The sequence below is a fragment of the Quercus lobata genome, chromosome 6, assembly GCF_001633185.2.
Source record: "Quercus lobata isolate SW786 chromosome 6, ValleyOak3.0 Primary Assembly, whole genome shotgun sequence".
NCBI classification, from domain to species: Eukaryota; Viridiplantae; Streptophyta; class Magnoliopsida; order Fagales; family Fagaceae; genus Quercus; species Quercus lobata.
Window position 1 is genome coordinate 34762785 of NC_044909.1, and position 24193 is coordinate 34786977.

Sequence of the window (24193 nt, forward strand, 5' to 3'; positions counted from 1 at the left end):
TTGGACAGAACCAAGGTCTTGCATGCCTCGGACTCAAACCTAGGGGAACCAAGACAAGAGATCCATATCAAAAGTTTTGGACAGCACCAAGCCTTGGCATGGCCACGGACTCAAGCCTGTGGAAACCAAACACGAAAAACAAATCCATAAACTTTGGACAGAACCAAGGTCTTGCATGGTCCTCGGACTCAAACCTATGGGGAAACCAAGTACAAGAGATCAATATCAAAAGTTTTGGACAGAACCAAGGCCTTGCATGGTCCACGGACTCAAGCCTGTGGGGAAACCAAACACGAAAAACAAATCTCAAACTTTGGACAGAACCAAGGTCTTGCATGGTCCTCGGACTCAAACCTATGGGGAAACCAAGTACAAGAGATCAATATCAAAAGTTTTGGACAGAACCAAGGCCTTGCATGGTCCACGGACTCAAGCCTGTGGGGAAACCAAACACGAAAAACAAATCTCATAAACTCTGGACAGAACCAAGGTCTTGCATGGTCCTCGGACTCAAACCTATGGGGAAACCAAGTGCAAGAGATAAATATCACGAGTTGTGGACAGAACCAAGGTCTTGTATGGTCTTCGGACTCAAACCTATGGGAAAACCAACTACTCGTAAGGAAAAACTACATTACGTAGAATTTGGATTCATCTGAGGAAAGCTCTCCACTCGCCATTGGGTCAGTTCCCAAATTGCGGGGATTCGCAAGTCTGCTCTTATATCTGCAGCACCAAGGGAATCGACGCGACGTAGGGCAATACGTCCTCTGAGAAACGATTTGAGTTCTTTACCCTCCGTCAACTCCTCGGACGGTACTCATATTTATCACAGAATATTCAATTGTTATCTTTGCTAGTTTCCTGAGTTAAACTTGCTATGAATTATTGCCGTAATGTTTGGTAGTGTTGGTACATTAGAATTGATTGGATTATGTTTCAAAACTTCCTGCTCTAAGTATCATTGAAGAAACAAACACAGGGAGCACACCCTTCCACAAAATAATGTTGCCAAAAGAGCAGTATTCAAAATAAGTAGGCAAAATTTCCTTTTTTATTAAAACAAAGAAACAGTACAGCATACAACAGAAGCTGAAATCAACTTGTGATAAAACTTGCTACATGATAGAAAGGAAAGTTGCAAGAAAGCAAGAGAAGGCCGAGGAGGTAGCACAGACGAGAGGTTGGCTACTGCTTCGAGGCCTTGTCCCTTCCCCCATGCTTTCGCATGCCCATGGCTCCGGCAGCAAAGGAGCCCAACTTGAGCCTCACGCCGCAGTGGGAGGATGCAGGTAGCACAGAGGAGAGGTTGGCTACTGCCTCAAGACCTCGTTTCATCCTCTACGCTTTCACGTGCCCGAAACTCAGGCAGCAAAAGAACCTGACCTCAGGCTAACACCATCTACAAAGAAGGTGCAGGGAGCCGGAAGTTGGGGAGCCCCCGCAGAAATTTGCCGGCTACAAGGTAGACAGTGCTGATGGTGGAAATTCCTTCTTCGGACATACCAAAAATCTGGCATGACCAGAACCTGCTTCGGATTTTGACTAAAAGCGTGGGAAACACCCTCTCCCCTCTGTCATAAGGGAATATCTCTTTGAATCTACGCCTTCGTTGCCCGTATATCACTCTTCTGAGCCTTAGGAGAACGTGGCGCCTTTGCGGCGGAGAGAGTTTTTCTTCCCCGACCCTCGTCTCAAACATGACTTACTGCGGAAGGGAGCTGAAGGAGGAGACTAAGGAGCTGGTGCCTAGGCAAAGAAACTTGCTCTCTTATTTATTTGAGGAGATAGGGTGGTGGCATTTAATTAGCGCAGCTTCCCAAGGAACGCTACAGACAAAACGTCTCCAGCTCGACTTCCAACAAACCTCTGCAACGACAAGACTAAAGGAGCCTCGTGGAGGTGCACCTCGAACATCGGGACACCCAAAAGTGCCGCGTGGCCAAAGACTATGGAAATATCTCCTGATCTGTGGGCCTAGAAAATTCGCGGCCCATGCCCCTGCTACATGATAGCCCACGGACTACGGCCCACGCCGGGTAATAACTAATGCCAGGGACAACCTCCTGCCCGGCTGCGTACGGGGTACCTAAGGAGAGGGAATGAAACAGAACCAAGGCCTTGCATGGTCCTCGGACTCAAGCCTATGGGGAAACCAAGTATAAAAACTATTATTATTATAAGTTTTGGACTGAACCAAGGCCTTGCATGGTCCTCGGACTCAAGCCTATGGGGAAACCAAGTATAAAAACTATTATTATTATAAGTTTTGGACTGAACCAAGGCCTTGCATGGTCCTCGGACTCAAGCCTATGGGGAAACCAAGTATAAAAACTATTATTATTACAAGTTTTGGACTGAACCAAGGCCTTGCATGGTCCTCGGACTCAAGCCTATGGGGAAACCAAGTATAAAAACTATTATTATTACAAGTTTTGGACTGAACCAAGGCCTTGCATGGTCCTCGGACTCAAGCCTATGGGGAAACCAAGTATAAAAACTATTATTATTACGAGTTTTGGACTGAACCAAGGCCTTGCATGGTCCTCGGACTCAAGCCTATGGGGAAACCAAGTATAAAAACTATTATTATTACGAGTTTTGGATAGAGTCAAGGCCTTGCATGGTCCTCGGACCCAAACACGGCATCAAACCTCCAGTTCTCTCCTCGGCCAGCATGGTAATTATTACTTTTCACTGGTCGGCCTTATTGGGCCAAACACTTATATTAAAGTTATGGCAACATCTTTTTATTATCAAGTATTTTGGTCTTAGTTGTCATCGGTTTTAGATACTTTCTCATTGAGCCGAGCAGCGTTTACCAATATACAAAAACATAAACGGAATATGCAAAATGAAATAGTAAACACTTTTATTAATATAAGAGATTATTACAATGTACGAAAAAGGGCTCAAACAAGCCTATACAAAAGAAGAACTGCTAAAGCAACGATAACACTCGCAGTACAGAGAAGTAAACAGTCAGGCTTCTTCTAAACTCATCTTCAAGGTCTCTTCAGTCTCTGTCTCAACATTGCTCATATCGTGACAAGAACCTCCTTCGGAAAAGGATGAAGAACAAGGGAGAAGAACTGAAGGAGAAGGAAGAAGAATTGAAGAAGATGGAGGAGATGAATGAGGAAGATGGAGGACATGAGTAAAGAAGGAGGAGAAGAAGAGAGTAGGGATGAAAAGAAAGAAAAGGAACAAAAGAGGGAAAAGGGAAGGCACCAAGACGGAACTGGTGCTGGGAAGACTATAAGAAGAAGGTGGAGGAGGGCACCGAGGAGCAAAAGAGGGAGAAGCAGAAGCACTTAGCCCCTGCCTCAGCCCTGACTCCTAACACGTTGGTGCCATATTAGGTACGCTCATGAGGAGCCGGGTGGTGCTGATATTGGGTATTCTCGACTCAGTCACGCCAAGAGTTCGGCGTGATGAGCCCCTGCTTCGGATTTTGGCTAAAAGAGAGGCGGGACGGATCTTAAGTCTGCGCCACCCTTGCCCTGATCGAGCCATTTCAAGTTTTATCAGAATATGGTGTCTAGAGGAGGGGCATGATTTCTTCATCATTTGTCGTGATCTCATAAGAAGGGAAGGGGGTTAGTACGAAAGTGATGGCCTCCTGCTTGCCTACTTATAGGAAGAGCAGAACGGATGGCATTAAATGTATTCAACTTTCCCAAAGAATCTGAAGAAAAAAGAGGCGTCCGTTTCACTTCTCCACCTTATCAAATGAGCCGCCGGATATAAATGAGCCTCGTTAAGGGGATTCATTAAGGGCGCGTCTGGGACATCCAAGCGGCAGGAGCAGATTCCGAGCGGATTAAAAGGAATCCCTCAAAAACCGCCTAACTTCCTGGGAAACCGCTCACATAAATGCGGGATCAAGCTAAATGGGCCATATTAAGGGCCCGGGTTTGCCAAAACCCTCCTTTCCAATCCGGAATTCGGATAGAAGGGTTTTGAGGGGCTATTGTGGGGCCCAACAATTCGTGGACCAGGCCCATTCACCCTTAGAGAGTCCGAGGGCCCAATCCGAGGAGAATTGTAGCCCAAGCTCCATGACGCAGAGCACAGACCAATTTTGGGAGGCAGCCGAGGACAGTCTAGTCCTCGGCAGGCCCATAATCCCCCCAGAATAAAGGGACAAATTCGGGAGGAAATCCAAAATACCTTGGGGCGATTACCCTAAATACCCTTCTGGATAAGGCCCAATGCCTGACAGAACCGTACTCTGCAGCTTTATCAAGTCATCCCCAACAATTCCGGGATTAGACTGATGGGACCAATGTCAGTATTTGTAAAGACTGACCCTACACGTGGACGAAGGACATCGAACGCACGCTAGTATAAAAGGAGAAGTAAGTGAATCTAGTGAGGGGGGGAGAAAAAGAGAAAGACTTCATGAATAAGATCGCCGGAACAATCCATGCAGAGAATAGAGAAGGTCCTCCGTTGGACAGCCGGAAAGGACCACAAGGGTCCTCGGATCAAGTCCGAGGAGCCCATTCTCAGAAGTGGCAGCACGGCGGGGCTTTAAACGTTTAGGCCCAGTCCACTTTCCACAGGGACCTCTCTGAAATCCAGACCGGACCATCGTCCCGTGACCAAGCCCAAGCTTTTCAAGCCCACTCTCTACAAATTGTATTGTGAGGGATCTCTCCCGCGTGAACCCAAAAATGTCACTGGGCCGCGCAGGAATCGTGTCCTTACATTTGATATCGACCTTAAAATGAGTTGAAAAATTATCTTTTAATTTCTTTTATTTAGTTTTATATGAGATAGATTTGTTTTCTTTGATAAAGTTATTTTCCAAAAAATTTTAGCAGAAAATAACTTCATCTCATGCCAAACTAAATAAGAGAAAATAAAAAAATAAGGTTATGTTTGGTAACAATTTTTGTTTTCTATTTTTTTTAAACTTGTTTTTGGGAATATAAAGAAAAAATAATTTTCTTGTATTTTTGAAATCAAAAACACGTTTGATTAGTTGAAATTAAAAAAAAAAATAGTTTTTTGAATAAAAAAACTAGAAAATACTAAAATATGTTATTATTAAGATTTGAACTCTAATACTAACTCATTAAATATGATAGATTCATTTAATTAAATGGTTTTTTTTCATTGACTTTTGAAAATTAAAAACTGAAAACATTCTTTTGCATGTTTTCAGTTTCCTTCATAAATTGAGTTTTGAGAACAATTTTTGCTTTCTGTCCATTTTGAGGTGCCAAACAAATTTTTTTAGTCTTAAAAATAGAAAATTGTTTTTAGAAACAAAAAATAAGAAGAAAAACAGTTACCAAACATATCCTAACCTTCCTTCAACTTTATATATATATATATATAAAAAAGAAAATATGAAAAATTATTTTCAATTTTTTACATAAAATTTCCTATGAAAACAAAATGAACATTAATGATATGTCCAGAATGTTCTTATTTATTTATACTTTTTTTCCATGTCTAAAGGGTTTTTGAGACCAAAAAATTGTGGCCCAAGTAGGCATCAATGAGCGTGAAGAAATTGGACGAATTGGGTGGCTAAAATTACGAGGATATACCATAAGCAGCTTGAGCACCTTCCTTTTATACACATCCTACCCACAATAAAAGCTTAACAGCCAGCTGGACTTCGTCCTTTACGTCGCTCACTCGCTTGCATGAGAATCTATGGCGTGTTCCCCCATCCTCAATGGCAACATCGTAAATTTATTACAAAACTGAGGTCCATTCCATATTTCTAAGGATCACTTAATTTAGTTTGCTTATTTATAGGAAGCAAGAAAAGACACCCAAACAAGGTATACGCATTTCTTTTAGTGTGTTTATCTGTTTGTTTTCCGAGAAAATATTTGAGAAAAAGAGAGAAATGGCAGCAGAGGAGGGACAAGTGATCGGTTGCCACACCGTCGAGGCCTGGAACGAGCAGCTCCAGAAGGGCAATGAAAACAAGAAACTGGTTTGTGTTTGTCACCTTTTTTTTTTTTTTTTTTTTCAATTTATAATTAATTTTATATATTTTTTTTGGTTTATATATGTTCTGGATATGATTGTTGTTTGGTGTTTTGGGTGATTGGGGTTGCGTTTATTTTGGATTCTGATTAATGGGTCTGGTTTGGTTTGGTTTGTTCTTGTCTGATTTGATCAGCTTAATCTGGATTATTGCTGATGGCATTTGTGTTGGTAACTTGGTGTTGGTGGGTCCATTTATTTAGATTATATATGGATTTATGGTGTTTATAGCATGGTGGAGTCAGAAATCTTTGTTTAGGGTGAGACGGTAGTATCAAAGTATAATACCTATCAAAAAAATAAAAAACCTACCTACCTATCAAAAAATAATAATTTTTATTTTGGTTAAAGGCTTAACTTTTAGTACAATTTTTTTTAGTGAAAATTTTATACTAAAATATGAATCTAAATTAGACATATACACACACAAACCTTTATGGCTAAAAATTTGAATTTATTTCGTTTTTTGTCCCTAAATTTTTGAAAATGTAACAAATTGTTTTTAAAGAAATTTTTTCAATAGTGTAGGGATGAAAATAGGAAAATAAAAAAAAAATATTTAAAAAAAAAAATTTAGGAATGAAAAAAGAAGAAGAAATTTTTAAATTTTAAGAGTAGAAAGTCTAAAGTTTTTTAGTACAAGAACGAGCAAAGAACTTTTTTTTAATACTTTTTTATGGAAGAAAAATAGAACTTTTTAATATTAGATGATGCAAATTTTAGCGACGAAACCAAATATTTTTGCCTTGTTTTGGAGCACAAAATTTAAATTTTTATATATAGTTGTATACGGAATAACACGTTTTTCAAAACTGTTGGGGACCTCAACAGTCAACACCTAACTCGTCCATGGGTTTGGCATTATTATATTAACATAGAGCTATAACTGAAAAGCTATTAAGCGTTTTGAGTATTTTTGAGCATTTTGCAAATAAAAGTGAAGTGCTTTAAAATTATGGATATATAAAGTAAGTGCAGCGAATGGTAGAGATTTCTCTAAAAGTTCTAAATTTTAGCTTTAATCTTAACAGCTTCTTAAAGCACTTTCTGATGGGACTTTTTGGACGCACCTTACGTGTGTTTGTGAATTGTGGTTTCTTTAAGATTGATCTTGATGCCTTTGTGAATTATGGCGGACACTGATTGGATAAAGTTTTTGGACTTTAGCTTTTACATTCTTTTTTTACCCCTTGATAAATTTGTTTGGTTCAGTTTTTTCTTGCCAAGTCTCTTTTATGTCAATATATCTCAGGATATTTGTCACTGTCAACATTTTTTGTGATAGTTGCAAAATTTATGAAGTCTCTCATTCTGTTTGGTTGGTTCTATAAGAAAATATGATGGGAATGCAAGAAAATGGTGAACAACTACTTTAATTTTAAGCTTTTTTGTTCCATTTTTCCCCATATTATCTGAGAGGCAAAGAGGACGTTTTTGGACGATTTTTGGAAAAATATTTATACTTGAAAATTTGAAATATATATTATGTTTTAGCTTTTTTTATTTGCTGATCCATCTCCAGTAAAACAAACAAAGCTTTGGTTTTGGAATAAAATTGATATTGGGATTTGATTGATGTGGCTATTTTGATCATTGTATTGGGAAATTAATGACGGGGCTCTGCTTAACACATAGAATGGAGGATACACAAAAAAGTTGTGGTGGAGGCATGTTGTGACTTGTGAGTGAGATAAGAATTAGGTAGTAGATTCTTTTTGTAGAGTTTTAGAGTTGGCTAGATCAGTCTGTAATAGGGAATTAGGCTTGTTAAACCTGTGTCCTCCAATCAAATCTAAAAATTTATATGTTGAATATCAACCCTTAGATGTACTGGTTTTGTTCAAATTGTCGTTTTATTGTCTAATTTTTCTATGAAGTCTGACTTGACATGCCACTTGTTACAGTGGTAAACTATTGATTCGGGAACGAAGTAATGCAAATTTTAAGAAAATACATTGAGAGAGAGAGAGAGAGAGAGACCATAAATGTTGAACTTATTAGGTTAATAACTGGATGGTTTGTGTTAGCAAGAGTGGGTCAGAGACTGGAGGATGTAGTGGTGGTGGTACTACTAGTAGTAATATTTTAAGTAATATTAAAATCGTCCAATGTTTGAAACGATTTAGTCATGTTTTAATGATTAATTAACTGGTGAGTTTGGACCGGCAGGTAAAGGTTCCCTTGCATGTTTGTTATGTTTAGTTTCACAGCTATTATTATTTGATGCCGATGGTTGTCAATGTCACCATTTCATTGTATGGACCATGTGTTTCCCCTTACTTTAACAGGTTTTTTCATTCTTAGCGTGCACTCAGCTCTATAATTGATGCAGATAGTTGTGGATTTCACTGCTTCCTGGTGTGGACCATGTCGCTTCATTGCACCATTCCTGGCAGAGCTGGCTAAGAAATTGCCAAATGTCACATTTCTTAAAGTGGATGTGGATGAGCTGAAGGTAAAATAAAGTCAGATTATAAAATTTCTCTCTGCTAAAAAAGATAGCATTTTACAAATTTAGAATTAGTTTTAGAAACATTGTTTGTTCAACTTATATTTGTCTTTCTCATTAAAAAAAAATGTTATGTTTGCAGTCGGTTGCTCAAGATTGGGCCGTGGAGGCAATGCCAACATTCATGTTCCTGAAAGAGGGAAAGATTATGGACAAGGTGGTGGGAGCAAAGAAAGATGAACTGCAGCAGACTATTGCAAAGCACTTGGCCACTGCCACTGCTTAATCCTCATGGTGATGATGTTCACTACTTCTAAAAGTGTTTCTTAGACCTTTCCGTATGCTATTTAATCTTGATCTATGTTATATATCGTGTAGACTGGAACTGAAAGTGTGTTGGTTTGGTGCGAATATTTTAATTGCATGACATACTTGAAGCTCATTTTATGGTTTTGCTGAGTTTTCTTGCTTGAAGAATGGGAATACTTGGATGCATATGAAGATGGTAGTATGTATCTTATGATGTTGGGTTTATAAAAGTGGCACACCATCACACTAAATACTTGAGCATGTCTAGTTTACATCAATTTGTTATGTCAGAATGTGCATGAAAGTCAGTTTTTTTTCAAACTAATTTTAACTTATATGTATACTTCCCATTCTCTACTTTTTCTCTTAAGTTTGATACATTCGTCCCCCTGGCTGACTTTTTACATGTTTGAACAGCTTAAAATGTACTAGAAAATAGGTAGGAAAATTTTGTTTTAAGACAACCAGAGAGAGAATTTAGATATGGATAATTCACTGGCGTATGGGGCTGATTTTTGGGACACAACTGTGAAACCAATTGAGGTTTCCTATATTTTTTTTCTCCTTTGATTATAAAGCGAGGGGAAAACTTTTAATTGGAGAATTTAAACTAGGACAAAGCTGACAAGCTCTACCACCAATATCAGTTGGAAATTAGATTTCTAATTTTCTATTATCTTTATAACAATAGTGGTCAATTCCAAATTTCCAATGAAACCATTACATCGGTTGTTAATTGTTATCTCTACTAATATCCCATAAACTCTCTCTCTCTCTCTCTCTCTCTCTCTCTCTCTCTCTCTCTCCCTCTCCCTCCCCTTGGAGCTCCTCCATTCGTGGGGGTTATCCCTTGCAAGCCATTAAACATTCTATAACATCCAAAACAAAGTAATTCCGAGACATCTTTCGGCCTCATATACCTCCTTGGTTATGTGTTCGCTTGCTAGCCATCAACATTTGGGAAACCGTACATCAATGCAGATCGGCCTATAATAAGGTTTGTTTGTTAGAATCGAAGAATTTGCAATTTTGTATCACCTGGATTAGACCGTCTAGATGAAGTCAAGTATTTAAGTCTCTAGGGGCTCCCAAAAAAAGAAAAGAAACCCCCCATTGGATTCATGCTCCAAAACATAATTACGCTACAAACAATTTTACCACATTTTTTACGAAATGCTAATACGGTGATTGGTAAATGGAAAAGTGATATTAGTAGTGAACCCAAATGAGAAACAGTAAGAATTAACCACATCAGCAACTTGAAAAATTTTGTAATTGTAGCCATTACTAAAAAAATTAACAAGGCAAAGACAAAAAACGATGCCACTTGGAAGTAAAATGAAATGGACTTCAAATTGAGTAACTGCACATAAAACAATGGTCATAGTAGGATCCGCTCCCAACATGAACCTAACTCAAACTGGGTTGGATTTTTCCCCAGTGATACAAACATAAATATAAATAAATCACACTAACAGAAATCACCTCTTTTCCCAGTGCCCATTTCCGGTTAAAAGGTCGGGGACTGGGGCTCGAAATTCACCTAAGGCCCCAAATTATAGGACCCCGGGAATTCACAAACTGATCTACCTAACAATCACTATATTACACTAGTCCATTACCCAACTTAAATTAAGAACCAATTGCCTTACGGCTGCAAACACTTCTTTGGCCAGAGGTACTAACCATCTGACAAAAACTATGCACTCAACCTAACAAACTAGAAAACTTTTTCCTATACTTCTTTTATTCTTCTTTCCTTGATTGCTTCTCTTGCTGGTAGTATATAGTTAAAAGTCACAAGATAGCTCCTTTTATGAGCACTAGTAGTCTTCTTTTTACCTAATTAACCGCCCCAATTTGTAGTTGGGTTAGAAGCACAAATAGCTTCCACTGATAACCTCTTCAACACATTTGGACATGGATCTTTCCCAAAGTTGCTGTTGGATATGGTGACCGCACATCTCTGCTTCCCTATACACTTCTGTGGAAAGTGAATATAAAAGATTAAAACATGATCAAAATAAGCATGCATTCTAGATTCTAATATGTTGGTAATCAAGTTTTGTACCTTCTCTAAGATATCGTATGAGGTAGAGGCATGGCATGTTCCTTGCTGGTAAGTCCCACAAGTTCCTAAAGGAGTTCCAAAGCTGGCAAATTTAATGGAAGATATGGTCTGCCCCTGACTACATCGCAGGTGAACCTTAGGCCTGTGGAGCTCTTCTGATTTTCCATAGCTTTCGATGTGCCAGTTCTTAATGGTTGGGTGGTACTCAGAGACATCAGCACAAACACTGGTTACCGATCTCTTCACGAGAGAAATCCCTGAGGGATCTCCCCCAAGTTCCTCAAAGATCACCAAAAGATTTTGTGTTGGCTTCAACCAAGACCTAGGCACATGGTACCTGATGGGGGAATATTGTTGGGGTTAATGAAGAAATTTTTGCCTCAGTTAGGCATTCAATACTATATATCATCGTCCAGTGTTACAAAATTTATCATAAATTTCCTAATAAGTTACCATTTCTGGGTGGGTTGGCCACAACCAAGCTGACACTTTGGAGGTCGATACCCTCCAGCATAATTGCACCCGTTGCAGTTACCACTAGCATATGCAGTCCAGTATCTCCCAATGCTCTGCCCATTAATCCATATTTGACCTTTCCCCATACCCTCCATGTCCAAGGCCAGGGGTTCATCTCCTTCAGGTGCATCGAAATATGCCTGCCAATTTATAAGAGAATATTTTCAATATTCAATACCATCAGGTTGTCTTCCACTATATCATTGCATTGCATTTGCTATGTTAATACCTTATGCCAGGTCAATGGCTGTTGCTTCTGTGCGGCTAATGATCCCCGAATCCATTCAACAGATGAAAAACCATTTGTAGAAACAAGGTTCATGGCTTCTCCTTTTAGACCTACCTGTTTAAGAAGGAAGCTGTGAGGCAAAATTCATTTGAATCAACACGAACTTAAACAAAATTGGTATTTAACATATGCCTACCTGGTAGGTCCATTTCTGCCAGGACAAGTCCCACTTTCCCTGGTCAAGTCCATGCAGTGCAACTGGTCCAAGGATTCCTGTGTTCCAGGTCTCAAAGTGGCCACCCACATTCTTCAACAAGAAACACAAAAGTTAAGTCCTTGTTTAAATAGAAGAAATAACCTTGCTAGCAACGGCTAAAGGTCTGTGCAACATGGTCAGATTTCAGGATCCAGGATTTGTAGGATGCTTGAACCACATAGCTGTCTAGACTAGAAGCCAGTAAACACTAAGAAGCACCAAATCTATCAGGTATAACTCGCATGATTTGAACAATAAAGCATCTAAAGATTAATTAATTTTTACTTTAAGATTGGCCAAGTCTATGATGGGTTCTTAGCCTTTTTCACATCTGGTCTTGATTTTGCTGAGTTCCCCCAAAATAGAGAAGTATGATGGCAAGTTATCTTAGGTTTAGCTGTCTCCCATTAGGACTGGAGTACAAGACAAACCTTCTGTTTCTTCGTCTACTAGGTTCCAAAATTACCAGGGTAGAATTACAGAAACACAATAGACATGGAAAGGGAACTAACCGGCAAACCAACAGCAACGCTCAGTAGCGCAATTCTGTTTGTTCCAGCCTGCAGATTGACCTTGCCAATATAAGTGAATCTCCTATTCTCCCTTGTCCCAAATGCAGAGCCTAACATAACATAATATTATATGTTAAGTTTCTCATTGCTAATAAATAAAAAGGAAATCCATGAGAAAGTAAACAAAACATGTACCTGAAAGCTGTCCATTAATAAAGACATGCACAGCATGGCCTGTTGATTGAACAATGAGAGTTGGGAGTTCACCTCCACGCAGGAAGGATTCAGATTGGCCAATTTCAACACTGTAGGCATATTGAAAAGAAGATTGTAATAGCGTGTAATTGTATGATCTTTCTAGATCATCTATTGAATTGTGTCAATGAAAGAATTAGGCACATATGTAGCGAAGTCCAACAATATAAAGTCTTAAGTCATCCAGATAGGAAAGGTTGTATCGTGGGAACCAAGGTAGCTCAAATTAAAACATTTTTTTCCTAGAGTTTTTTTTTTTTTAATTGAGTTTCAACTTATGGTATTCGCTTTTGATGATAGCTCTTTATTTTCAGACTAAAACACCTATCAGTTTTTGGTGGAAGCAGGGATTGAACCCCAGATCTCTTATTCAACCATCAAAAACTTTATCAGTTAAGCTAATTAAAACCTACTCCTAAGTTTGTTATATTCACTAATATTTCTTTCCATTACCAGTGTGGTTATCTCTATTTTTTTTTAACCCCCCTAGGGAGAGAATAAGATTATAGAGTCAAATAAGGTGTAGATGAATTACTGCGCATGCTGTGCCAGTGGATGGAAAAAGAAAAATAAACAGTCACCACAAGTGGGAAAACACTAATTTCGTTCCATGAGAAAATCTTTCCAAAGCACTCAGACAAAATCACACAAGAGCCATGTACAAAACATGACTAAGGCACGTAGATAATCATCCTCACCTAGTTATGTACCACAGGTAGTCGCTAGTGTCCCTTGTGACATTTATCTGTTCCAAGAGACCAGGAGCAGTGATTGTTGAGCTGTCATCCAGAGAAGTAATGTCTTCATCATAGCTTTCCCATGAGAGCATATCAGCATTTGTTGGCAACATTTCCATTTGTGTTGTTTGAACTCCAACCTAAAGGGGAGGGATAAGAACTAGTCAATACCACAGAAAATTCTGCACCATTTTAATTTTGGAATGAAATAAACTGAGAAGAGAACAATATAAATAATTTCACCTCAAATTACATATACTACTGAGATACCAAAAAAATCCTTTAGATAAGGTTTCATACCTTTGCAGTATTAAAGACTACATTTCTGCAATCAGGAAGGATGCTGATGGACCAAGGAGGCAAATTATAGTGCATGTTATTGAACAGCACTCTTGCAGCTGACTTTGTGTCATAGTTGGAGAGAAAAGCTGCACAATCTCCTGATTCTGATGAGTATACGTGAGCCTGGAAAAGACACAATTTACTTTAGTCGGTGAACAATAACAAATCCCGCGTTGCCAGAAGCAGGAGAGTTTGAGAATGGGCGTCCAAACCTGTTGAAAGCTCCCTAATGAAGTGACAATAGGATCGGATGAAACCAAAGCTCGCTCAGACATCTTAATGGCTCTATGAAGCTCCTTTAGATGACCATACTTTGGTTGCCTAATCAGACCTATCAAGTTTTTGCAGTACGGCAGTTATATTTCCAAACAAGAGTATGCAGCATGCTGGGGATGTATATATATAAGAATGCATAAGCATTTCAGAAGTAGACTCATATTCTTTTCAGTTCAATTTGTAGAATTTGGGCACAGGCTGAAAAATGGTGAAGACCTAAAAGCATTCAAATGCATAAAAAGAATCCTCCCTAGTTAAGCATTGAACAAGTTAAAACACCCTAAAGGGATGTTACATCTATTGTCCTGTTGACATTGCCACTATTATCCTTAAATTTTCTCTTTTCTTTTGGGTGGAACAGTCATTCAAGCAGAATTGCTCAACAATATGAACTAATTGGAAAAATAAAAGAAAAAAGGTTTCTTATTATCACCATATTCATCTAATGGAGCATCGTAGTCATAGCTTGTTGAGATGAAAGGGCCCCCAGCTGTGCGTCCAAAATTAGTCCCTCCATGGTACTGTTTCATACACAACAACACAGAGATACTCGATTTTATTATAGTAGAATTCAACATTCAAATTTCACATCTCCTCAGAATATTTGCTAACGAAAGCCAACCATGTAGTAGTTAATAAAAGATCCTCCTTTCTGTATGAATCGAGCAACTGCGAATGCCAAATCCTCGACAGGTCGCTGGTGGATTGGGCCACCAAACTCCGTAAACCTTAAAATATACATAAAAAGAGATTGAAATGGTGTACTTTCACGTTACAACAAACTTGCAAATCTGTGATTAGAATGCAAAATAAACAATATATTTCTGACATACCAGCCACTCCAAGCCTCTGTCCATATTGTGGGTTTGTAAGGTTTGTTGGGAGAGAATGTATCACAATAAAAACCATTGCATGTGTTTATCTGTCAGCAGAGGAAAGGAAAGGAATTTTTTAGGCAACTAAAAAACTTTTCTCACAAGATAGAATTAGACTTTAAAAAATAAAAAAGACTAATTTGGGGCACCTTCTCTTTGAAACTGAGGGGGAAGAAAATGCAGATAAATACTAATTAAAACGCTTAGGACTACTAATCAAATTGCATAATAGAGTGGACAGAAATTTATATTTGCAAGAAAAATAGTCAACAGGACTCACCACTGGATCTGGGGCATCTTCTTCCTTGCACATCACCCAGGGGACCCCAGTTCCCAAATCAACAGCCATTTTTGCTGCCCAACTCATATAATTGTAGCCAGCAGCCCCAAATAGCTTACTTTGTACCCCATACTCATTCTCAATCTATACAAACATAATTTACAGAAATTATTATTGTAATTTTGCTAGTCAAATTTACTTCTATAAGAGCTGCATTAAATATTTCTACCTTTCTTTCAAACAATTCATAAAACTTGCACATAGTTCACATATGGTTAATTTTTTAACACAAAGCCTCTAATCAGGGTTGCATAAAAATTTGCAGCCCGGATGCAAAAGATGATAGCACACATTAAAATTGAAAAGCCAGAGTCCTAAAACTTGTACCTGAGAGAGTATGATGGGTCCACCCTGAGACTCAAACAGATTTTCACTCTTCATCAGTCCAACAATCTTTTCAGTGAACCTTTGCATTGCCCTCTGCAACATCCATAAGTATGTGCTTAATACAACTAACATACTAAATAGTGAAGAATACCTGAGTTTCTATATTCTTCATTGATTTTCCTTTTCACTACTCGTGCAATATAAAAGCATGGAACAAAGGTTAAGAAATAAAACCTTGAAAGGCTCATTGTCTGTTCTGAAACTGATGCCTGGGACATACTTGAGCCAAACAGGAAATCCTCTGAACATAACACAAAAAACAGAAAATTAAAAAAAATAAGAAAAACCCTGAAAGTGAAAAACCCTATAGAACTTGTAAAGCCTGAGAGTCTGATTTAGATCTTAAGGAGAAAAGAATTGGTTGGTACCCAAAATTCCACTCTGCACAAACATAAGGTCCAATGCGAATATGAGCATAAAGCCCAGCTTTCTGTATGGTCTTAATGAATCTCACCAAATCATATCTCCCTTCAAAATTGTACTGAAACCATCGGAGGGGAAAAAAATTAAACACAGAATCAGAGAAACTAAAAAGGAGTAGAGAGTGTAGGAAGTGCAAGGAAGAGAAAAGTGAAGTACATTGCCAGGAGAAGGCTCATGAACATTCCAAAAAATATAGGTCTCAACCACATCTAAACCTCCATCTTTTGCTTTCTGTATCAGATCCTCCCACATCTACAAGCACCTCATTTCATTTCATTTCATTTCCAAGAAAATCACAAACCCAACAAAACAATTAAACTACTAAACCAAAACAATGAGAGAAATGGGAAATGATTATTGTACCTCAGGAGTGCTTCTGGGGTAATGTATAGAGCCAGAGAAGAGAATTCTCCTTTGCCCATTTATGATAATGGCCTTCCTATCATATGTCACACTACACTGAATCAGCTGGAAGAAACCAATGAACCACGCTAAACCAAATAAAAAGAACAACTTGGAAACTGAGTTGATTTCCATTGCTCTCTCTGTGTACACACTAAAGTTACAATCTTTTGTGAAATGCAAAGAGAGAGAGAGGTCTTTAATGGAGATTTTGGTCTACTAGTGCAGAGCAACAAGAACTAGACTACTATAGGGTCCATTTGTGCTTTGGACTTCACACTCAAAGGTCTCTCAGAGACTCTGAGCTGAGCAATTTATATATAAAGAAATACTATTACACTTAAACAACTCAATAGCTTTCACGTTTATTGTCACAAGTCACAGCTCACAACTGGCGAGAGCTATCGTATTGCGTGGCTGTGAGCTACGATAAAAAACACAAACATGACAAAACACTGAAAACAGTGGAAAAGGAAAACAAAACAGTTAAAATTTTATTATTATATTTATAAGGTTGTTAGGTGAAATTTAATTGGTCTTGGTAAATGGTGAGTGTTCAGCACGGGTTAACAGAGTAAAGTGCGCTTTGTTTTAAGTATATTCTTAGTAAAGAGGTTTATCTGCTTCCTTTTGCTCTTTTTGGTTAATTTTTTTTTGCCTAAAAAAGTAATATTTTGGTTGAGAAATATTATACAATTCACTGAAAAAAATTTATCATAGACTAGCGTGCTTTATTCCATTCTATGTAAAAGTACAGTATGCCTGTGAATTACCCAATAACACTTTTTTCTTTTATGGGATATCCAATATATACTTATTTTCACATTATATTTAGATGTCAATTTGTGATACCACCACTAGTATTTAGTGAAAAATAAATAAATTTAAGTACATCAATTACGAGTTAACATTTAAAGATATTGTAAATTTTGGTGTGGATTTAGATGTGTCCCAAGAGATTGAGGAATTATACCATATTACAATTATATGAGTTATCTCTCTCACAAACGGATGGGACCCTCGAGCTATGAGAAAGAGAATTCATCAACCTGTAACAAGGTATATTTTTCCCAAAAGTTTTTCATAGAATAAAAGTAATATCAATTTTGTTGTTCAAAAATACTAGTTCTAGTTAGTAGGGAGGAACTTCACTTTATTATACGCAATTTTGAAGTTGATTTTCCTCATTTGTTCATGGTTCACAAAACGAACAGCAATGACATAACATATTATGCTTACCTTTTCAGTCTAATATACCATGATGTGACCCTCTTTAAATTGTAACTCTTTCATTGTGGCCCAGGAAAATCATAAAGGCAGTTTCTCTTTTACTTTTAGCAGCACTTCACACTATAAGTTCTCCTATAAGGCTAGGACCAACGAAAATAGAACCCACTACTGAGCCACTGGCTAATTTGCATTGGGCAGTCATTTTTTTTTTTTTTTTGGTTTATGCTTACATTCCATTAATTAGCCATTTTTACCCTTCTTTAAGGTAATTCCATTTCCAACTTTAAAACTATTTGCCCCGACAATAGTGCATCTCAAAACAGTCTCACTTTGATTGTGGAATTTGACTTGTCCACGTCATTATACCAGGGGCATTTTGGGAATAAACATAAAAAAGGGAAAGATAGTCAGTCATAGGAGGAGTTTTTCTTTTTCTCTTTTATTTTATTTATTTATTAGTGGATGGAAAGTGGGAAAGATAATAGGGCATGCCTAATTTGCTGCTTTTGTCTCGGGGCATTGTAATAAATAGGACCCACAATGCTCATATCCATGTGAACCCGAACCCTTTTTCTCTTTTTTTATATTTTAATATGAGAACCCGAACAACCCTTTTGGTTACTTGGGGAATATTGAGTCATGTGATTGTGAACCCGAAAATCCTTACTCCCTCCTTCAATGTCCACATTTCACCTCTTTTTGTCACATTTCTTCCAAATGACACAATACCCCTATATTACCTTTTGTGCCTTTATTGATATAACTCTCTTTTACATGTTCTAGTATCTTTCTCAAAGAAATAAAAAAATTATTAAAAAAAAAAAAAAACTCTTTATATATATTTCATGTCTATGTCGAAGATCACATAAGAGGCAGGGCAAGGACCAGCTGTTATTCAAGCTACAAACAAATAGTACTACTGACTACTAACTAAGTATATACAAATAGGTTTGTTCGCCGCGCCGATTCATTTAGTTCAGTTCGATTTTTAATTAGGAAATTTACTAATATGTGCTATTATGGTATATATTAATAATCCATTTTAGAAAACTTTTTATAAAAAACAAAAAAGTAATTCACTGTTTTGACAGTTTTTTCAATTTTTCATATAAACTTTTCCAAAATGAATGGTTAATGTTTGCCCTAAGAACACACATTAACTGGATTCTTTTAATAACAATGGCTTTTCTTCTTCTTCTTCTTTTTATTTTATTTTTTTCAACACACAAATGTAGTTCTCACAGGAAGTAATTTATTCATGTTTTCAAACGAAATGCTATTGATAATTCGTTCAGATGGATAATTTTTTTTTTTTTTTCATTTTGTATTAACCAAAAAAAAAAAAAAACACCTTCATACAGGTTTTGGATTGTAAATCACTTTCAAATGTTTTTCCTCTGATGCATGTAAAAAAATGCGACAAAGTGACTGTAAACGTAATAGGTAATAGATTGCATATCTTTTCTTAAACAAACAAACAAACAAAAATTGATAGTTCAAACAATCATACAAGCTAAATACATTAAGACAGTTTGCATATGACACATATATGATGTGACAACTCAACCTAGCTATATAAATGTCACCGTATGAAGAGTTTATCATATATATATGATTGTATAACTTTTATATATATTCCTATTCCTCTACCAAGCGGCGCATCAAACAAAAAGTGGATGCTACAAATTGAGATTTGAGTGTAAATGATAACTTTCAGTATGTTTCAGTTTGTATTTGTTAAACATAGACAGTCTTTTTTTTTTTTTTTTTTTTTTTTTTTTTTTATAGAAGAAAACATAGACACAGTCATATAGTACTTCTTTTAAGGATGTTTTGGAATTATATTTATAACTTGGATTTTCTTAAAAAATAACTATAAATCTAAAACAATATTATTAGTTAGGCTACGTTCCAAACTATTTTCATTTCTAACAATTCGAGTGTGATAAACTCGAGTTTGAAAATTGAGTGTCTCACACTCGATTTCCAAGTGTATTTTCAAATGGTAAAATCGAGTTCGTTGGACTCGAATTGCTAGAAACAAAAATAGTTTGAAACGTTGCCTTACTAATAAAATAGTTTGAGGAATTTAGTTATTTTAAAAAAAAATTCTTATAACTTCATAATTATATCTTATTTATTTATAATAAAATTTTGAATTTTATATGTATTTTTTAATTTTTGACAAATTTACTGTATTCCTGCTATAAAAAAGATAAAAAATAATAAAAAAAATAATACTGAAATTATGTACCCTAAGCTAAGGTTCTTTCAGTCAGCAATTAATCGGGGCGGCTTCAATGATTTGCAGTGTCACATCATCAACCCGTTGTAAATTGCGATTTGATGGGAATTTACAATTGATAAACGAAACGGCCTAAATTGCTAGCTGTTCCTGCGGTGTCGGTTGAATTATCGATCCCACAATATTTTTTTGGGGAAATGTTGTTTTGACAGGTCTTTTTGTTTGTTTTAAGATTTAATTGTAAACTAGTTGAATATTTGTCGCGATACATAGAATAGAACTGGCACAGACTATCAAAATTGATGTTAACCGATGAAAAGTATATATAAGTAATAGACAATACAATCTAGAAGAATAAATATTCTTACCAAAAAAAAAAAACCTAGAAGAAAATAGAAATAATGCAATATTATTTTATTGCTAGGAATTTAGTTCGTTAGAAGATTTCCAGTAAAGTAATTACTAATTAGCCGCAAGCACTATAATTTTACCTGCAAAAACAGTACTCAGGTACATTGGAAACCATAATTATTGTAACAAAGAAAGTAGAAGCATGGATCAATAGCAAGATTTTGTTGGCCAAAGATTAGGATTGTCCAATAAAAACTTGCCGCTTAACCTTAAAATTCTAGTTAAGTTTCGCCAACTACTTGATTGGCGGAAAAAGGAGTTGTCATCTGTATCTTTAATTATTATAAAAGAAATAAAAAGGTTGTTGTAAGCAATTAGAGGAGAGAATTAATCCTTACACGTTTTTGTTAAAAATACTAAGAAATGTTAGTTAAGTTACAAGGATCTTGTCTCATGATAATTGTTAGATTAAATGTTAAATTCGCCATTAATTTAATAACACCGGTTTAATTTCTTGTCTCCATCTTACCTCCTATATTTAGAAAAAATATTACATGTGCGTCTCATTTAATAAAAATAGTTCAAACAGTTTACGCATAGAGGAGAAATGTTAGATTAAATGATTAAATAATTATCTATCTCCACTTTATCCTATTTAGAGAAAAATTTACTTATTGGACACCACAAATAAAGGCAGCTCAATTAGCCCACACATGAAAAAATGTATTAAATTAAATAATTAAATCCACAATTTTTTAATAGACTACAATTTTTTTTTTTTAAGGCAGTCGGTAAGAGGCCGTTTGGTTTGTCAGCTGAAAACATAGTGTTCAGTGTTTAAACACTGAACACTAGTGTCCAAAATTTGGAACAATCTGTTTGGTGATAGTGTTTAAAATAGGACTGTTTGAAAATAGTTGCTCAAAAACCTCTGTTTGAAACATATTTTTTGAAACATGCTCCGGCCACATTTTAAACAATAAACAGCATTTCTGATGGCACAACGGTAATAAAAATGAAATTCAATTTTCACTGTACCCGGACCCACTGACCAGCTTTTTCTAAAGTTTGTCTCCTCTCCTCTCTACTCTCATCTCTTCAGTCTTCACGCCATCAGTTTTCACGCCCCAAAGATTCATCTCATCTCTCCTCTCCTCTCTACTCTCATCTCTACACTCACAGTCCGAACTCCATTACTCCTCTCACCCACCTCCATTACTGCTCTGACCCAGCGGCATTCCACCTCAGCCCTCACGGATCCGGCGCCATTACTCCTAACAGTAGCTTCAGCAACGCGTCAAAATCCCACACACACATCATTTGGAAGAAACCCCTATGAATCACTTGCTTTCTATTTCTCCCAATTAATTCCTCACCAACGACGCTCTGTTGCACTCACACAGTCTGAAGGGGTCGGTCAGGTAAGGTTTTTAATTTTGTTAATTACTTGTTTCAGCTTTCTTTCACATCCCAACAGATCATTTCACATTAATTCATGTTAGGGCTTCTTTTAATCCCATATATTCTTTCAGATGGACGCCTCACTCCCTTCCTCATCCACCTCTCGAGTGCATTACAGAGCATCTGCTTCCTCCTCTGCTTCCTCTTCTGACCGTGTTCCCTTACTGGTACGTGTGTGTAATATATAGTGAATCATGCTTCTAAGTTCTGTTTTAATCTTCTAAGCACCCAAACCCTCCTGCTAAGACCGTCGATACTCAGTCTGTTTTAGATTTGGGTTTGTCAAAAATTTGGGTTTTTCTTTATTTTTTTGTGACTTTTGTTTAATTACATGTTGATGACTATTGAATGCATGTAGAGAACATGTTTGTTGAAAGGTTTCTTAGAGGATAAATGGGTTGTTTTGGGGTCTGGGTTTATCTATTTGTTATGGGTTATTGAGTTCTTGTGTTGGATTTTTGTTTCTGAGTTTGTATGGATATTGGGTTCATGATCTGCACCTTCTGTTAGATGGGATTTTTTAGTGTATTGGGTTTTTGGGGGCATGCCTTCACTAATTCAAAATGGCTGAGAAGATGTTTGTTGAAAGGTTTCTTAGAGGATCTATGGGTTGTTTTGGGGTCTGGGTTTATCTATTTGTTATGGGTTATTGAGTTCTTGTGTTGGATTTTTGTTTCTGAGTTTGTATGGATATTGGGTTCATGATCTGCACCTTCTGTTAGATGGGATTTTTTAGTGTATTGGGTTTTTAGGGGCATGCCTTCACTAAATCTAAATGGCTGAATGATGTACTTCAGACAACAGTCACATCCCTACCCATCACAATTTCAGATCACTCACCACTTTTGTTAGATACTAAGACTATCATACTTGTTTTTTTATTTAAATTTTAAAAAGGCCGTTTCATTTTGAAGCAATGTGGTTGCTAAATTAACCCTATGTAAAAATGTAGTGCAAGATGCTTGAAAAATTAAAGTAAATGATTCCCCTACATTAACTTAATACCGTGTCCATAAAAATAAAAGTTACAAAGGCTGCACTCAAAGAATGAAACAATAATGTCATAGAGAATTATAAGGATAACTCAGAGACTGTTGTCAAATAATCAAAAACCCAATCTGACCATGGGCTAAATAAAAGAGTGTGCCCTTGGCATAGATGTGTGTCACTCCCAAGTCCAAACTAATTAATAGTATCATGTTAGAATTAAAAACACAGATCTGAGCTTTTAAAACTACTGGAATTAGTGAAGTAACCTCAATATATAAATTTAAATCGAAATAGAGTTTGTTATCATTAAACAAGCATCTTGCTTATCATATAACCTAGAGGGCAGTAGTATACTTACATTAATAAGAATCAAAGAGCAAATGTACAAGAAAACTATATACGAAATAGATTTTTTTTGGAGTTGAAATTATATTCTTCAGTTTGTGAAAAATATATAAGGTCAAGATAAAGATATTTAACAAAGACAAACAAATAGCCTAAGTTTTGTTTCTTTGGCGGCAATGGAGCTGAGGACGATGTGGGTTTGCTTTTTGGGTTTCTGCTCTGAGGAAAGACTGAAGAGAAAGGGGTAAAGATGGAAAGATATTGGATAAAGCAGGGATAAAAATGGGATTACAAAGTTGTTATTTAATACGGGTCAGCTTTTTTTTATCAAACAAAACATACATACCAAACACATATTTTACATTTTTTGAACACTGAAAAACATTGTTTAAACTATGATACCAAACACATTTTTTTGTTTTATTCACACTAAAAATACGTTGTTCAACAACACTTTTTAAATCATAATTTTCACATCTTTTTAAACAATAATTTTAAAAAACTATAACCAAACGAGCTCTAAGTTATCAACAATAGTTCTATATTTATGACATGCAAAGATAGAAATACATTAAAGTACGAAAAGTGCAGAACGTACCTAGCACAAAAACTTAGGTTGAGAAAGCCGTATTACACAAGCGGCCATGCATTAACATGAATAGTGGCCTACATCTTTTACGACGACCTAGGTAAACAAAGAAGAAAAATAAACAAAAAGTATAAGAAATATAAGAGTACCTCATATTTTTTTTTCTATATTTTTGTACTGTATAGATAATGAATGATGATTTTTCTCTTTTACTTACTTATTTTTACAAATACATCTTTCAATTAATTTTTTATTCTTTATCTATCTCATTTAAATATTATTTCTTTATTCATTATTTATTTATTTTTTAACACAGTATCCCTATACCCATCCCCACTCCTTTTTTTGCTAATTTTTTATTATGTTTTATTCTTTTGTTAATAAACAGTAACACATCAGGTTTGGAAAATGACTATTCATTAGTAAAAAACTTTTTGAGTTTTAAAGAAGTCGTTGGAGCTTACTTTTCCTCTTTTTTCTGGTTTCATTTTCTATATTTTGGCTTTATACCTACTCTATTGAAGGCGCTCTAAACGGTCCTGGAAGCGAGAGAAAATGTAAAAATCATCACATGCGCGCCCTGCATCA

At 36.5% G+C, this 24193-nt stretch overlaps 2 protein-coding genes across 2 annotated transcripts; one reads left to right on the forward strand and one right to left on the reverse strand.

Annotated features, from left to right (window-relative positions):
- Window positions 1-5684: 5684 nt before the first annotated feature.
- On the forward strand, window positions 5685-9026 carry LOC115950626 (thioredoxin H-type). Its single transcript, XM_031067844.1, has 3 exons — window positions 5685-5962; window positions 8348-8470; window positions 8607-9026. Exons 1-3 carry the CDS (start codon window positions 5873-5875, stop codon window positions 8748-8750), a joined length of 357 nt encoding a protein of 118 aa, XP_030923704.1. The 5' UTR covers window positions 5685-5872; the 3' UTR covers window positions 8751-9026.
- Window positions 9027-10032: 1006 nt separating this feature from the next.
- LOC115950625 (beta-galactosidase 3-like) lies at window positions 10033-16716 on the reverse strand. The gene is made up of 19 exons (XM_031067843.1): window positions 16356-16716; window positions 16149-16244; window positions 15938-16050; window positions 15744-15810; window positions 15510-15602; window positions 15123-15266; window positions 14801-14889; window positions 14590-14695; window positions 14401-14488; window positions 13904-14022; window positions 13650-13814; window positions 13311-13489; window positions 12553-12662; window positions 12358-12467; window positions 11786-11896; window positions 11590-11703; window positions 11298-11500; window positions 10845-11181; window positions 10033-10757 (listed from the first exon to the last, which is right to left on the reverse strand). Exons 1-19 carry the CDS (start codon window positions 16527-16529, stop codon window positions 10620-10622), a joined length of 2556 nt encoding a protein of 851 aa, XP_030923703.1. The 5' UTR covers window positions 16530-16716; the 3' UTR covers window positions 10033-10619.
- Window positions 16717-24193: the final 7477 nt, after the last annotated feature.